The sequence below is a fragment of the Musa acuminata genome, chromosome BXJ2-1 (assembly GCF_036884655.1).
Source record: "Musa acuminata AAA Group cultivar baxijiao chromosome BXJ2-1, Cavendish_Baxijiao_AAA, whole genome shotgun sequence".
In the NCBI taxonomy this organism is placed as follows: domain Eukaryota; kingdom Viridiplantae; phylum Streptophyta; class Magnoliopsida; order Zingiberales; family Musaceae; genus Musa; species Musa acuminata.
In genome coordinates this window covers 7,305,306-7,322,446 of record NC_088338.1, presented here as the reverse complement: position 1 = coordinate 7,322,446, position 17,141 = coordinate 7,305,306, and the positions used below count along the sequence as shown (strand labels likewise).

Genomic DNA, 17,141 nt, shown 5'->3' with positions numbered 1-17,141 from the left:
CCAAAGAATCATCAGCATTGTCACTTAGTGTGCAGATGACACTCCCTTGATGGATATTCCACCAATGAACTTAACTACAAAATGAAGAGGTATTTTACAACAACGTAGTTTTGAACCTAATGAATACACTTCATCTAAGATTCATCATCATCAATGAACAAAAGTTTTAAAAAAAATGTCTCAAAAAGCCTTGTTATCAGAGACTGTTTAAATAAACTATACGACCAAGTATGAATTATCAAACTCTCAAGTTAGTCCCAATGTTGTCAATTTCCAACCAAAAACAAAATTTCAGGCAAATATGACTTCCATCATCTACTGGACCGACCCCTCCTCTCAGATTTTCCTCGTCCACGGCCATGGCTTGAGTTCGATTTCTTAGCTGAAGAATGTGTTTCATCATTAAAAGAACTATTACTGTTAGATTTAGGGCGACTCTTTCCCTTACTAGAGCTCCTTGCCGCTGTAGCCACCTTTTTGCCACCCCTCCCCCGGCCTCTGCCAGATGTTCTCCCACCCTGCTTTCTCTTCACACCATTGATACCTTCATCATCTTCGCTATCATCATCTTCACTTTCATCGTCTTCCTCGTCAGACTCCGACAAGTCCTTGCCCTTCCGTTTCTTAGTACCAGAAGAAGAATTGGCATTTTTCTTAGATGCACTCTTGACAGTGGTGACACTTCCATTCTTGGTTTCTTCTGGTCCTAAAGCAAACACAGTCATGATAATCTAAAATCAGGATACTAGTAAAGCTGGAGAGCTGTTAAAAAAAAAGAATTTCTGTTATCATTGTTTTCTATATTACAGCCAAATTAGAAACAAGGAGGGGCAATGTTTGGGTTGAAAGTGCCATGACTAGAGTGAAAAAACCTCTCAGCACATGCTCCTCCACAGAAAATAAAATAAAATAAGAAGATTTTTCTCCCATGGTGCCTTGTTTCTTTCTTCACAATATGATTCACAGAAATCGTAGGAATTGCAGACTGCTCCACCCATAATTCAATGTCTAAACAGACAATCACCGAATTCAATGCAACTTGAACTGGAACTCACTTAAAAAATAAATCAATCTTTGTCTCAATAATAATCCCAAGCCGACCTGTTTCAGAACAAACCAGGTTCTAGTGATCAGGGAACTGATAATTGGTGGTTTAGTCCTACATTTCTTACCACCCATCTCAGTACAGAAAAATATCTTTCAATGACCACCATATATTCTTAGATAGTTTATCATGAATTTTAGTTGATAAATAAGAACAAATCTTCTTTTAGATTCTTAGCAGCCTAGAAGTCTTCTTTTAGGAATTGCAGACTGCTCCACCCATAAATCTTCTTTTAGATTCTTAGATAGTTGATCAGGGAACTGATACCGCCTGCCAACTACTCTGTCATGACCTAGAAGTCATAACCCCAAGTCATGTTCCATAATGATCCATTATCTTTTATAGTGTTTTATACAGGCTCTTAGCAGCAATGCAACTCTCTTTGTTCCAGACTTGGGATAAAATATGACAACTCCTACCAATGAATAATAACAATATAGCATAGAAGTGAGAACCAAAAAGGATCAGTGAAAGTTGATCCGGATGCAGTCACAAACCATAATTTAGACAAAGAGTACCTCCAACAAAATGATGATATCTTCTGATATTGAAAAAAAGTGTATTCATCACAATTATATTATATATTTGTAAAGTTAATTTCAAAATATTAATTAGGGATTCTACATGATACATATGAAAATATAATTAAACTACCGATTACAAATTTCAATTTTCAAATCGCTTAATAGAATGTAATTGCTCCAATTGTTTTAATGATGTTACTTCATAATAATTCATTAAGTTGGTGGTCCCATTTTTCCCTTACGAAAAACCTGTTATAAAATACAAAAAGATGACAATACAACTATCACAACAATAAAAATAATAATAATAATAATAATTAAGTTCTAATCATTAAATTTAAATGTTATTTTGGGTAGAAACCCTGTGCAACACACAGCTTAGCTAGCCATTATAAAATCTTGAGTGTTGTCTAACACCGAACAGCATAAATAGCACTGTCGACGTACCTTCAGCAGAAGAGCCACCATCAAAAACTTCCAGCTGCAAAAAGATGAATTATCAGAGCAAAAGCCATCCAGTGAGGAAACAGAAAAAGGAAAAGCAGTATTTCATCCATGTTGAAAAGAGGGGGAGAAAAAGAAGCTTGCATGACAGATTAAGGAATCTGTAAAAAGAGGGTGAACTCAGAAGGTCAATATACACATTCTTACGTTTTATAAATAAAAAATTTTTTTGGTGACTGGAACCTTGGTCACTCAAGTCGCAAAGGAGCAACCTCCAGTGCACAAGGCTCCCATCGATGCGAGATTAATGAAACAGTAGCTGATATAAATTAATAGTGCAAGCAACAGCCATGAAATATCTATCTTGTCTCATTTTCAATAATAAATATAGACCATGACATGTTGATAATGTTTAGAGAAAGTCCTAAATGTCAAACCAGATATGTACATGCAGTCAATCATGCACTAACGAATGCATTTATTCTGAAAAATTGAAGAATCCCGAGTGGACAAGATTTTTCTGACGCCATTTAAGTTAAATAACATATTATTATCGTAAAGATAGGGACTGATCATTCTCAAACTAGCCAATGCTAAGGTACTGATGAAGTCAGAAGAACCTAAAAGAAATATTGATGAACTAATGACACCAAAGAACATCCATATCTGCATAATTCCAAAGTAATCCTCACCTAAAAAATGATCATATAACTGTCCAATAGCATATGTTTTGATTGATAAATAGATTATGCACAAAGATGAGCATAGACCACTACACATCAAATGCAAACAAATATTATCATAGAGGCTCTCTATTGAGCATTTGAAAATCAAAGTCTATTTGCTATTTAGGATACTTGACTAGAATTTTCAGTAACAAATACAGCAAGTCTAGCAACTAGGAAGCAAATATACAAGTATATATGAAATAAGTAAAGAATAGCATCAACATTTAGCTCAGTAACTCTCTGCTATGTTTTGCTTTGGTCAATTTGCACCTTAACTAGGCAAATTTTAACAAAACATTTTATAGTGTTCAGTTTGTGGTGAAGCAAGAGGAAACAAAAAAAACAAAAAAACAAAAAGAACTTGCAAATAAAGTGATTATTTGAAAGAAGCCAAAGAAATGAATGTTGTATTTCTATATGCCCATCAAGAAATGAAGCAGATACTGCAGTTATGTGTTTTGGCTCAAAAATACATCAAAATATGCTTGTCTCGATATTAGATTACAGGAATGCATTCACACTCTGTACACAAGCATCCTACAGAAACAGGAAAAGAGAAGACATGAGATTCATGGAGACCTCATGATTATGTCACAACAGAGGTGAAGGCAGAAGTACATGAAAAGGGTAGCAACTTCAAATTAAAAATTCAACACCTTCATTCCTACCAAAACAGACTGACAACAAGAATCATACTTTGTTCTGTTAACATGACAGTTATTTCCTAACAGAATGCAAATAACAAATAAGCAACCATAGAAGAAAGGATGTACAAAGGAAAATTAGCCTGTATGTATTCTAATGCTCACCTGATCCAGTTTATCACCAGCATTTGCTCTATCTATAACAATTAACGAGAGACCCATTCCACAAGCCACACTAAAAAGTAATTCAAAATTATAATTACATATCAAGAAACATGAATACAAATACAAAAGCAGCAGGAAGTTAACTACCTTGTGACACGCATACTCTCAAGGATATCAACCTTTTTGGGATTTGCAGAAGATCTAGATTAAAGCAGCATAATTAGTTTCCAGCATAAACCACAAATAACTTGCCAATTAATGAAATTCTGGGACAACTAAATTTTGGCCCTACTTTGGTCCTAGTGGGCCATATCCAAGCTCCCCATATTGTGCATGACCCCAACTTATGCACGAATCATCTGCTCCAACAACATGGTGCATATTACCAGAATCCATGCAGCGGATATTCCAGCCACTAAATAAAACAAACAGATTGTCACCATAACCAAAATAGGGTAACCACCGTAAGAAATAACCAAGCTAACTGAAACATGAAAGATGGTAGTGTCTCAAGTACTATAATCTTAGAGAAATCAATTGCAGGTAATACTTTTCATATGTATATACTGAGCAATCCAAGTTCCCCATCAACCTGATCAGAAGTTCTTCCAAATAATCATCTCAACATTTTCCTATCATTTTCATTCAATGGAAAAGGAAAGATGCATGTTGTATAATTTGTTATTGATGGACCACAAGCACCAACATCCACAATTCAGAACACATTAATTCCCTGTGCTTCCCATCCTAAATCATGCCCCTCTTCCACAAGTTTTGACTATCATTCCATTTTTAGGAGGGTCTGCCGATCCTCACATCATGTCATATTGATATATCCTATATGTAATCATGCTTCACAACTTAAAACATTCCTTGTTACCTGCTTTTCATTTGGCAAGAGAGATAAACAAGTATAAAGAATAACCAAAAGACCTAGCAGTCAATAACATATTGTTAATAAACTAAAAGGGTATAACAAATGAATGAGACTCCTGCCAATTCTGGGTATGGTAGCCTCACCATAATAAGCAAACAAATAAAGAGAACTAATAGCAATCTCATAACGAACATTTACCAAAAAACAGAAGGATGCCCATATAAGACCGGAAAAAATGAAATGTGCTTTTGTTAGTTTTGTCAATTTAATCATAATAATGAAATGATCTTTTTTCCAAGACCTACAAAAGTTTTTAAAAATGTTAAACCCAAACTGCATCTGCATATATATTTTAGACATTAGTAATATTACTAAGATAACACCGCCCGATCCCAAGCCCGGATGAAAAAGGTGGAGGGTTATGTTATGTCACCGACAATAAGCACAAAACTATATGAGATCTCATGAACATAGATCTCAACCAATTTCAATATAGAACTAGGTCGTCACCCGAAGTGACACGAGGCACCTTCACCACCTAGTGTCCCGAATTGCAAGCGAAAGGCTAAGAGGTCGCCCGAAAACGACCCATCACATCGACACTCGGATGTGGTGCCAAGTAGACTAGGGTTCTCTCATTGTTGGACCAATGGGAATAAAAAAGTTAGTCAAAGAACAGAGGGTTAGGTTAACAACTTGGAATATAAGAACACTTTCAGGGAAGGGATTATAATAGGTAGACACTACGATCAAAAGAAGAATAAATATTATTTGCTTACAAGGGACTAAATGAGTAGGGGGAAAATCTAGAGAGATTGATAGTACTAAATTTAAAATTTGGTATACTGAAAAAGTTAAACATAGAAATAGTGTAAGAATTGTTATTGATAAGGATCTTAAGAACACTGTTATAGATATAAAAAATTTAGAGATAAAATTATAGTTCTCAAATTTGTGAAACGACAAGATATTATGAATGTTATTAGTGCTTATGCCCCTCAAGTGGGATTAGATGATCAAACAAAAAGAGAATTTTGAGAAAGCTTATATATCATTCAAGGAATGCCTATAACCGAAAAGCTTATAATTGGAGGAGATTTGAATGGTCAAGAAGGGAAAACATATGGTGAATATACATAGGTGCATGGGGGCTTTGATTATGGGGAGAGAAATGAAGATGGTGATATGATTTCAGATTTTGCAACTTCGTATAATCTTATAATTGTAAATACTCACTTTAAGAAGAGAGATAAATATTTGATTACTTATAAGACTGATCACAACTTGACTATAGACTTTTTTTTTACTAAAAAGATAGATAAAGTTATTTGTAAGAATTATAAAGGTATACCTGATCAAATAGACTAGGTTGTGAAATTTTAAAGATGATAATATAAACACTTTTAAGAATATGATTGAAAAGGAGACGACTTGGATCTTAAATGAGGATAATATTAATATTATTTGAACTATAATTACTAACAAGATTAGGAGTTTAACAAAAGAGATTCTTGGTGAAACTAAAGCAGTGATTTAAAAAGGCGCTCGGGCGAAGCGAGGCGAGGCCCGAGCGCCTCGCTACATTTCCAGGCGACGCGCTTCAAAGAGGCGCCGCCTAGGTGCTCGCTCGAGCCCAAGCGCCTGGGTTAAACCAGGCAACCAAACCAGCGGTTTAGGTCTGGTTCGGTCTCCGATGCTTTAGTTGCTGCTACTCGCTTTTACCGTTGTCGTTGCCACTGTCGCCGCTCGTCGCAACCGCTGCTCGCTGCTGTCGCTGCCTCTGTTGCCGCTCGCCGCTGCTCGCTGCGACCGCTGTCGCTGCCACCGTTGTCGCTCGTCGTTGCTGCTACCGTTGCCGCTCCCGCTTTTCTCAGCACCCTCAGTCTTCCCTTACACTCTTCTCTTCTCATTCGCTTCTCCTCTTTCGAAATCGAAAGTATACTGTTAACAGTATACAGTATACTGTTATACTGTATACTGTTAACAGTATACAATATAACACTATTATTTTAATTTTAATACTATTAATTTTAATATTATTAATTTTTAGCGCCTCACTTCGCTTGAGCGAGTGCCTAACACCTCGGGCGTTTTTGGACCGTGACACCTTTTGGCACCTAGCACTTTTTAAATCACTGAACTAAAGGTAGAGATGTAACTTTAAGAGAGAGTTGATGGTGGTGCAAGAAAGTTCAAAAAGTAACTTTTACTAAAAGATCATGTTTTAAAGATTGACAAAATTATAAAAACAAGAAAAATTTAAAAGATATAAAGAATCTAAAAAAGAGGTTAAAAAGGTAGTTAGTATGGCAAGATATAAAGCTTATTGATATAGCAAAATTAACGTGGCTGACACGTCGATTCCACGAGCCGATGTGTCGACCTCATTCAACCAACATGTCAGGGAGACGTGGCCAACCAACCGACCACATCAGTGATGCGAAGGACACATCAGTTCCAGCTAGTTGGTGAGCCACCAACCTCTACCACTTGGACCCGAAACGATTGATTGATGAGGCCATTTGTTTGTCCCCGATGAGTGCCATGTGGAGACGATTACACAATCCCATGTTCGACGCTGGGTGGTGAAAGTTTTGATCGAATCCCATGCTGTCCATTATTGCACTGCATAATAGATGGGTGTAACAACTCAAAGTGACCACCATTACAAGAAGCCCCCAAGGACATTGGCTTTTCAGCCCGACTAGTCCGACTAGCTACTGACTTAACTGTTGGAAGGACATTTGTCAGAAGTGGCCCTGACATAGTCTCGTCGGATTTGGTGCTCATTCGACGAGAAAAAGTTTTACAAGGTTAGCTCATAGAAGAACTAAGTTGGATCCGACTTGACTCCCAAGTCGAACAACCATAATCAAATCTAACACTTATAATATTTTTATAATAAATTTGGTACTAAGCTAGCTAGGAAAAGAAAATGTAAGGATTTAAGCAATATTAGCGACATTAAAGACGAAGATCAAATAATACTTGTTAATGATAATGAGATTAAGAAAGATAAAAAAAATTATTTTTATAAATTATTTAATGAATATTCTACACATATTTTAGATTTAATGATAAATGATAGTGATAGAATTAATAATTATAGATTTGCTCATAAAATTAGAGCTAATGAAGTAAAAGATGCATTAACAAAGATGAAAATAACTAAAAGTGTGGGATTAATGGTATCTTTGTTGAGATCTAGAAAAGTTTAGAGGACAATGGGGTAACTTGATTAACTAACTTATTTAACAAAATCATAATATTCGGAAGGATGTCTGATGAATGAAGAAAATATTTTTTTAATGTCAATTTATAAAAATAAGGATGACATACAAAATTGTTCAAATTATAAAGGAATTAAAATCATAAGTCATACTATGAAACTTTAGGAAAGATTTATCGAAAGTAGCTTAAGGCTTGAAACAAATATCTCTGAAAATTAATTTGGTTTTATGCCTAGATGATCAACCATAAAAGCTATTTATCTATTAAGACAATTAATGAAAAAATGAAAAGAAAAAAAAGATTTGTATATGATTTTTATTGACTTAGAGAAGCCTATGATAGGATTATAAAGATTTACTATGGTGGGTTTTAGAAAAAAAAAAGTGTATCCACTAATTATATTGATGTTATTAAAGATATGTAAGATAATATAGCTACTAGTATTAGAACTATAAGGAGTGCATCTTGTGAGTTTCTTATTAGCATGGGATTACATCAAAGATCCACATTAAGTTCCTATCTTTTTACAATGATAATGGATAAATTTACTAATCACATAATAGACCTCCCTACTGTATGTTATTTGCTGATGATATTGTCTTAATTAATAAGAACCTAAGTGGAATTAATTATAAACTTGTGCTATGGAGGGAAGCCTTAGAAACTAAAGGTTTTAAATTAGGTAGGACTAAAACTGAATATATAAAATATAATTTTAGCAATTCTAGAAATAAATATAAGAATATAGTTAAGTGGACAAGAAGCCCTATTAAGTAAAAATTCCATGCATCTTGAATCAATTATTTAACAAGATGAAGAGATAAATAAAGATATTATTCATAGAGTAAAAACAAAATGGTTAAAATGATAAGGGCCATCAAAAGTCTTCTGTGATAATCGGATACCTTTAAGATTAAAAAAAAGATTATAAAACATTTGTGAGACCAGCAATGCTTTATAGATTCGAGTGTTGGGCAATCAAGAAATAACAAATATAAAAAGTCTTGTTCCCAAGATGAGAATGTTAAAATGAATGTATGGAGTTAATATGAAAGATAGAAAAAAAACACTTTTATTCATGAACAATTAGATATCGCTTCGATAGAGATTAAGATGAGAGAAAATCGTTTAAGATGATATGGACATGTACTTAGGAGACCTCCGAATGCGATAGTCAGAAAAAGTAAATTAATTAATGTTAATGATACAAAGAGCGATAGATGAAAACCTAAAAAGACTTTAATAGAAACTATAAATAAATATTTAAGTACTCTGAACTTAACATATGATTTTTTATATATCTCAATAGTGACAAAAGATTCATGTAGTCGACCCCAAATAGTTAAGACTTGCGACTTTATTACTTTTGTTATAGTATGTTGCAAAGACAAATAACACAGATAGCTCAATATATCTACTTCAATAAGCTAACAAGAAAAGAAAAAAAGGCAACTGGATCATTCAAATAATTTACAAAACAAAGACTACACAAGCGAACCTTAGATCCATAACAGGCTTAGGATACATCCAATCATCACCAGTAGTTTTTAGCTTTCCCCACATATATAATTGCCCTCCTCCTATAGGAAAAAAAATACATTAAGGCACAATAGCATGTAAACCATCAATTTTCTTCACTCAATATAGAAAATGTCATGTTTGTTATATTCCCTTTTCGTGAATTTTTTATCAACAATTAGTTTTTTTTCTTTAAATAATGGTTAGTTTAATAAAGGTGGTGTGTGTAGAATTGCTAGTTAGTTAAATAATGGTTAGTTAAATACAAAAGATACCACACACCATCTTTATTTAACTAACCATTAGGAAGATTATTTCCTCCTACATGGCCTCTGTCAGAGTGAATATTGCTTCTAGTATTGGGAAAAAATGCATCTAAATCATTAATTAAAAAATCAATTGAATCATCTTAAAACAGAAGGCATATCGAAGAACACAACATCGTTAGTGTAAAATTTAAAATATGCATAACTACAAAACCATAAATCAAATAAAGACATGTAAAATTAAAAATCAATTTGGAATTTCTGAACTAGCACATTAATCTAAACAAACACTCTTCGAGGGTTTAGTATCAAATGCAAAAGGTGCATCATAAACTGGAACCACAAAATGAGAAGGTGATAAAAGGCCTTAGAAGCAATAAAGCAAGAATGTTATTTTGATGTCAGAGAATACATAACATGAGGAAGGAGAAAATACATACCAGCAGTGCAAGCAGAATTGACCGAACCTGCTGAAACTATAGCATTAGAAGGTAAAACATTCTGTCTCTGGAAAACCTCGACAAGACGAGGAACCCACTCATCCTTCTGCTCCCGATGACCGAGCCTAAACATCACCAACACAAAAAAAAAATAAGACAAAAGATGCACATAAACCATGGAATAAGACATGAATCGAGACCAAAAGGCATAGAAAAGTAACAAATTGCATAAAAGATATTTCGTTATATGCCATTACCTTCCATATCCACCAAATCCCCACCTGCGTTAAAGTGAAAATGAAGATTAGATATTTGAGATAACCAATAAAATATATTATCAATAATATAAAAAGTTAATATTTAAGATAAACATATAAAATAGATTAGCAAGTCTCCACATGTAGATGCAAATATGATAGAAAATTGTAGAGAAAAGGCAACAATCACTAAGAAATAAGGAATAAACCGATCACCACACATCAAAAGAAGACAAACTAGATATTGGTCACTGGTTATGGCACATACGTGTAAACAAAGCCACTTGAATCAACAGCAACTAGAATGTGACGTCCACGACATAAGCAAAAAAGGCAGCTGATCAATGGTTAGTTCAAACACAAACACATTACAATGTGTAGCAAATTAGAGAACTAAAACCGAACCTGTATGATTAGTTCCACAAGCAACCTTGACAACAGTTTTTCCAGAGAATGCAGCTATTGCTCGTGGTCGAGACTGAGGCTCATAAACTAGCTTTACTGAGCTATCTTTAGAATTGTACTGCAAGAATGAAACAAACATCAATGGAATAAAAATTCAAAAACAAGTTTCTTTTGGGATTCCCAAGCTAACCTCATTGTTAGTTCCATGTCCAAGTTGCCCATACTGAGGAAGACCAGCAGTTCTACATATCATCATACAAAGAAAATCAGATGATTACCATCTCTACATACAAAAGATTTAATGAACAGTGAAGATTGTTGCTCATCAAGAACATGATTTTTAACATAACATACAGTATAGAAGAACCCTCCACTGATGTGAGCCATACAGTAAAATCAGCACCGCATACAACATTTGTGGCTTGAGAGACCAAACATATGACCGGAGATGGCTCGATTTCTACAGAAATTAATGAAGCAATAGCTATGAAAAAACAGAAGCAGTTCACCAACCAGAGATCTCAGCTTGATAAAACCATAATAATAACAGCAATTCCTATTGATGAATATAATTGAAGAAACATAGAAACATAGAAGAACAAGCGTTGCATGTGCAATTCAATATCTACACTATTCAAATATGTTGCATAAATAGCTTACCTCCTCTATAAAAGAAATAAAACAAAAAAAATTCATAAGAATGAAGATAAGTTAGAAAGTTTCAATCAACTATTTACAGAGGCAGAAGTGTAACAAAAAGATTTCACAAGATAGTTGCATGACAAATGGCCTAAAATGCTAGTCAATTCATTTAAAACTAGTGGTGACAAGTGTCGCAAAATGAAATTGCTTTCTAATTGATTCATTGTTGAAAAAAGAAATTGTGTATTTGACTCTTCAGTCTTACAAAGAGCGATTCACTTTTCCTGAATTTAATAAGATAACAAATTTATCTGAAAAGAAAAGCTCATACAACAAAGTTAGATGGAGCAGAAAAATTGTCCACATTTCGATTAAACAGAAGATGCTGATGAAATGCAGTATACAGTTGTAAAATATCTTTTTTTATATAGAATTAAAATTAAGGGCTTAACTGAAAGACTTTAAGTGACATACTGATTGGTTAATGATACAAGAATAAGCATAAAATGACAGAATGGACATATGCGAACTTTTCATAGCATTTCCAAAATAAGAACAGATGCTCCTTCTGGCCACTAAAATCATGCATCATGTAGTCCTTATCAACAAATAAAACACAAAAGCTAGACAATAAGCGTAGTTATATTCGAACAAATAAGGTGGCCGAACACCTTACATGAGTAATGTAATGACTGAAATCATTTAAGCACTGGAGAGAGGATACAAAGATTACTAGAGATGATACATCCAGCAAAATATACCAGTACTCTTAGTTGCTCGATGAGCTTTCTAGGTTTGCTTATTCTGTAGATCTTTTCAATAAACCTAAGCTGTTATGGGATGTATCCAGCTATATTTGATATGAATTTGTTGGTGAGGGGTTGGCCAGTGCTGTAAATTTCTCATGGTCGAATAATCTTGCTTAGTTCAGACTCTGGATTTTTCATGCTTTCTCCCTTGTACGAGTAACTACTGTTTTTTTGTCCACTTTGCAATACTGGAAAGCAATCAATAAGATGAAACAAGAGACAGCATCCAATTCGACAAAGCCAAAGTAAAAAGATTCTAAAAACAAGTTGCATCTTAAATAGGATGCTTATGTCATACAAACAATCAGGATAGCACTAAAATTTTAGGGCCACAGAAGAACAGCAGTACATGATGGAAGATTAGGGAATCAAAAAAGGCATGATTAAGAAACTGTACACTCACCAAAGCATGTCTATGTTTTGAGCATTATGGTGCATGACATTTTCTGATGATATGTTGGAGACATTATCTTTTCAACAAGCACTACATACCCCATGTACATGAAATGTGGAGAAAAGTGAAGCAAAGGTCCAAAAATTTAAATCTCATTATAAGAAACAGAAAGGGCACAAGCCGTGTAGTTTCTTGAAGTCAGAAGACTAAGATGGTAAAATCTTTAAAGAGTGGTGGACAATAGAATTGGTAGGTTAGACTTGGTAATGAAAAACTTTGGTAATACATAGAGAAATTACTTGTGTCCTTAATAGCCAGTGCCATATACAACTAAGCAGAAACTATCCTCTTGAGATTACCTTATATTGCATACAGAACATTCTAGCTGCTAAATATTCCTTCCAGAAGACATAAGGTTGTTATATCATTTTGCATGTCATGTCACATAAAAATACTCAGTAAGATGAAAATTAAAAAAAAATTCAAAGCTCCTAATCAGTACTACATGGAAAGAAAATTGCATATCATTTCAGAATCCATGTGGCAAGACAAGCTCCTTAGCTGTTATTTAACTGATTGGATTTTTTCTGCCACGACATTGTCATACCATAAGCAGTTATATGAATTGCATCCTTTCATTACAATCAATCACCCAACTATTCAGATTTGTTTAGCGATAATTAATGTAGCTTATGCCCATTATCATATAGAAGCATGCAATATTAAATCTGCTGATATCAGCTACTCTTTCCGAACCTAGTCGTAGCATCAATTTATCAAACTATAATTTAGTTAAAATAAATGCTGTTCAAATGAATTGACAATGCCAGTTCACAAGATAACCAAATTACAGATCCATCAAAACACAAGTAGATGACAGGAACCAAATTAGTGTCTTAAATCCATCAATCAAACCACCCTTCCTTTTGTGTTCGATAACATAAAAGAGAGTTTGATTCTTTTTTGCATTAGATATGATAGTTGCAATCAAAATATTCAAAACCAGTAACATAGTGCAACATGCAAGAAAAGATAGTCGATAGTGAGATATAAATAGAAAATCATCCATAAGGACTAACCATTTTTTACTGAACCTGAACCCAACTGCCCATGCTTATTCATACCAAAAGAGAAGGATTTCCCATCATCGGTAATGACGACAGTGTGGTTTCTCCCAGCACCCGCTCTAGTAATATTATACCTGTAAAATTGAATCATCTCGTGAGTTGCAACTAGTTGAAGTGTTTCAACAGTAATAAAAACCAGAAATATAGCAAAACCAATGCAGCAGTCATCATTGAAGACTCAGACCAGTTCTGTTATATATGTCGGAGAAGAGGGAAAAACATGAAAAAAACTTTTAAACTATCTTTCAGATTTCAATGACAGAATTGGAGTGAAACAGATTATGAAAGAGGGGAAAGAAATCTACATTCTACAGAATGAATAATTTGGCTAATCTGTCCTCCCAACCCCTCACCACCCCAAAATAAAAGAACATACAGATGCATATACCATTAGATGGCATATTTCACAGGGATTTCAATATCATTCAGTCGGTGAGCTCTATAAAATGGAGAACAGCATTAATGAGGAATGCCAACAATCATATAGTACATCAGTTCTTTGTTAAGAATGAGAATAAAAATTTCCCCATGCAATAAAACTTAATTGAGAAAAGTCGTAGACAGTTACATGAGGAACCAAAAAAGAGTGTTGGTTTGAAAAGTATCATGCCAGAGAGCATACCATCAACCAGCCAGATAACTTTGACAAGTCAAGCATGTTGTTTAATTATGCTACTTAATGCTTCTTGCATAACAATGACAACAGTAAAAATCACGGACATTCTCTCCAAGTGCCACAACAACTCAATCAAAAAGCATGCCCCAAGAAATATTAAAAAACTGCCCACACCAGGTAATAAGCATTCCTGAGATACTTCAACAAAGTTTGGCTTGCAAACTAACGCTGCAGGACATGATACTTCTCAACAGCACTCAAAATTCATGAATCACCTTTGATCAAAAAGTTCCATTAAGCACAGGTTTTAATGGTGATAACAGCATAAGTAAAAAAATTCATGTTATATTGCATCAATCAATTACAAGCTCCAATGAGGATGTAGTTAAATTACTGTATAACTAGCTAAAATATTTTCCCTATAAAGGAATCTTTGCTCGTGCCTAAATTATCAAAAAATGAATAGTTCAAATATAACAGACAAGTCAGATTCCATGAAACCCTTAAATCCATGAAAGAAATGAAGCCCAATAAACAGAAATTACAAAAGAATAATTAGCTTACTTTGATAGTTCAGACACAATAGTTGGCAGACTACGTTGAAGAGTATCCCCATGTCCCAACTGCCCTTTCTGTAAGCATGTTGTAGTGTGAGTACCAACAAAATGTAGCTATCTCTCAAGTTCAATAATACCTCATTTCTTCCCCATGTATAGCAACGACCTTCAACATCCAAAGCCACACAATGACAAGAAGCTGCAAGAACATTATAAGCAATGACCAAATCAGGCATGCCAGAAAATCTGATTAGATGATAGTGGTTTCAAAGACATTTAACAGGCAAATTGTGCTGTTGAATGCACAAACTGCAAAATAACTTCATTGGCAATATGCATTGTACTGGTAATTTTGTTATCATGTGCAAACATGATGCAAAATTATTTTTTTATTAAAAATGTACCTAGTTGGCTTTTTTAAACAAAAATGAGTCTAGTTGGCTATAGCATGCAAGTTTAGGATATGACAATAAAAAAAAGCCTTGTGCAAGAATCAAGTCAGATCAAAATTAAAAAGAATTATGCTAGAAACATGAACCAGTAAAAAGAACATCTAAATATGAAAATGTCTTAACCACTATGAGCACACTTCACGATTTTAGGGCTCCCCTTATGCTTACCCACTCCTTCTCATTAGGTTGAAATCAACTAAATCTACTCCCAAAACATTCTTCTGAGTGATCAGTCAGAATCAACTCAACCATGACTCAACCAGAATTGGTTGAAACTCACTCAGACTCAAGCAATTCCAACTGATGTCATTCTAAACAGCCCAACAGATCACTAATCAGAATGGATGCTCCAGGAATTGCACAGAGTTCTGTAGTGTTACCTACCGTTCAACTTCCATTTTTTGCACAAGAGTTCCAAATCAAGTCTTGAAGTATCCATTCTACCTTCTTGATCCCATTATAAACCCTCAAAGTCAATGATTGCAACGCTCAAGTCTTAAGTCACAATATCTCTCTCCATGATGGAAAAGTGAAAAACTGAGGAGCAAGTATTCTGACATCCTGGTCCACACAATGATATCTCCACCTGACCGCAACCAGAAATGAAGCATTGAGTTCTTCACTTCAGGACAAGGTATAGGTTAGAGATGGAAAAAAAACAACACGCTGCATTGTACATAAGTTCAAATATCAAACCATAAAATATTCACTCTAAGTTATTCTTCAATTTTAAGTTAAAAACTCTTCTAAAAATGAAAAGTTTTAAAGGCATCATAAACGTCCTTTGTATCACTGTGGACGGAGCCTTTTTGGCGTCGTTTTCTACGAATAAGGACAACAAGCGCTTTGAAATATGGGCAAAACGAGAGAAAAGAGAGGCAACGCACATCCGTCCTGCATCCAGAGCCACGAACATCACAATTAATCTATCCAGAGCGCATCAAGTAAGATCTCAAGTAAACAATCCTGCAGCAGATAACGTGGATGGGTCGAAGGAAACAGAAGGACGAAGGGGAAAGGATAAGGCACTCACTACAACCAGATGCCACGAAGCGAATGTCGACGCCGACGAGCGGGCGGAGCCTGGTGGGGGAGACGAGGTTCACAGCATTGGGGCCCCCCTTCCGGCCCAGCATGTCCCAGTTGGTACCCCCGCAGTATAGGACCTCCCCGGCGGCGGGAGCCACGGCGGCGTTCTCCCCCTCCTTCGGCTTGGTGTCCGCTCCGGTTGCTGACATCTCGACGACGGGGCGGCGGAGGAGCTTAGGGTTTCGCTCTGCCCTAAGAAAATAATAAGAGGCAAAGAAAGGGAAAAATAAACGAAAGACGTCGAGCACGAGAGAGAGAGAGAGAGAGAGAGAGCGAGATGGAGGGATTTGGGGGCGGCGGCTTTTAATGTTTTGGCGTGTAAGGTAAGGATTGAACCCGATCGTTATCTTTTGCTCTCCCTCTCTCTCCTCAAGTGCCTCGGGCTTTTGATATAAGACGCGGGATTGGATTTCTTGTGGGGCATATTTAAATGAAAAGAAAAAGAAAAGTACGAGACGGGCCAACGACGGGTCAGGTAAGCTGGTTCGTCTTCGGTGCTTCGGGCAAACCATGGATCAGGGATGGACTCTCTCTTTCCATTCGTCGATTGTGTGGGACCGAGTTGTCCAGCCTATAACGGTCAGCCATCATCGCATCGTTGACGACTCGGCCGAAGACAGCTGACTGTCGGCAGTCGGGTAGAGATGCCTATCTCGATCTAGGTAGCAAACACGGGTAACGAGGTCTAGACCATAGGGCCCCACTTTCCCCGTAATCGTCTCACCTGTGGGACCACGTCCGCCAGCTAATAATAACATTTCCCCGCCGCGTTGTTGCTGGCTTGGACGTGACAGATGATCCGGAACACTGGTGAAGGGATGCCTCCCACAACAAGACAGCAAACACGGAAT

General features: G+C 35.6%; 1 protein-coding gene across 2 annotated transcripts; it reads right to left on the bottom strand.

The window, feature by feature from the left end:
• Positions 1-50: 50 nt before the first annotated feature.
• Positions 51-16,656, bottom strand: LOC135598703 (uncharacterized). 2 transcript variants are annotated; one of them, XM_065092921.1, is made up of 17 exons: positions 16,235-16,371; positions 15,586-15,787; positions 14,887-14,948; positions 14,757-14,824; positions 13,529-13,650; positions 10,959-11,064; positions 10,795-10,846; positions 10,605-10,722; positions 10,468-10,498; positions 10,200-10,223; positions 9,943-10,067; positions 9,217-9,298; positions 3,903-4,025; positions 3,758-3,811; positions 3,611-3,680; positions 2,077-2,110; positions 51-706 (listed from the first exon to the last, which is right to left on the bottom strand). In XM_065092921.1, exons 2-17 carry the CDS (start codon positions 15,638-15,640, stop codon positions 312-314), a joined length of 1,521 nt encoding a protein of 506 aa, XP_064948993.1. In that variant the 5' UTR covers positions 15,641-15,787; positions 16,235-16,371; the 3' UTR covers positions 51-311. The 2 variants fall into 2 exon arrangements, with proteins under 2 accessions (XP_064948993.1, XP_064948991.1); XM_065092919.1 differs by lacking the exon at positions 15,586-15,787 and having other exon boundaries at positions 16,235-16,656.
• Positions 16,657-17,141: the final 485 nt, after the last annotated feature.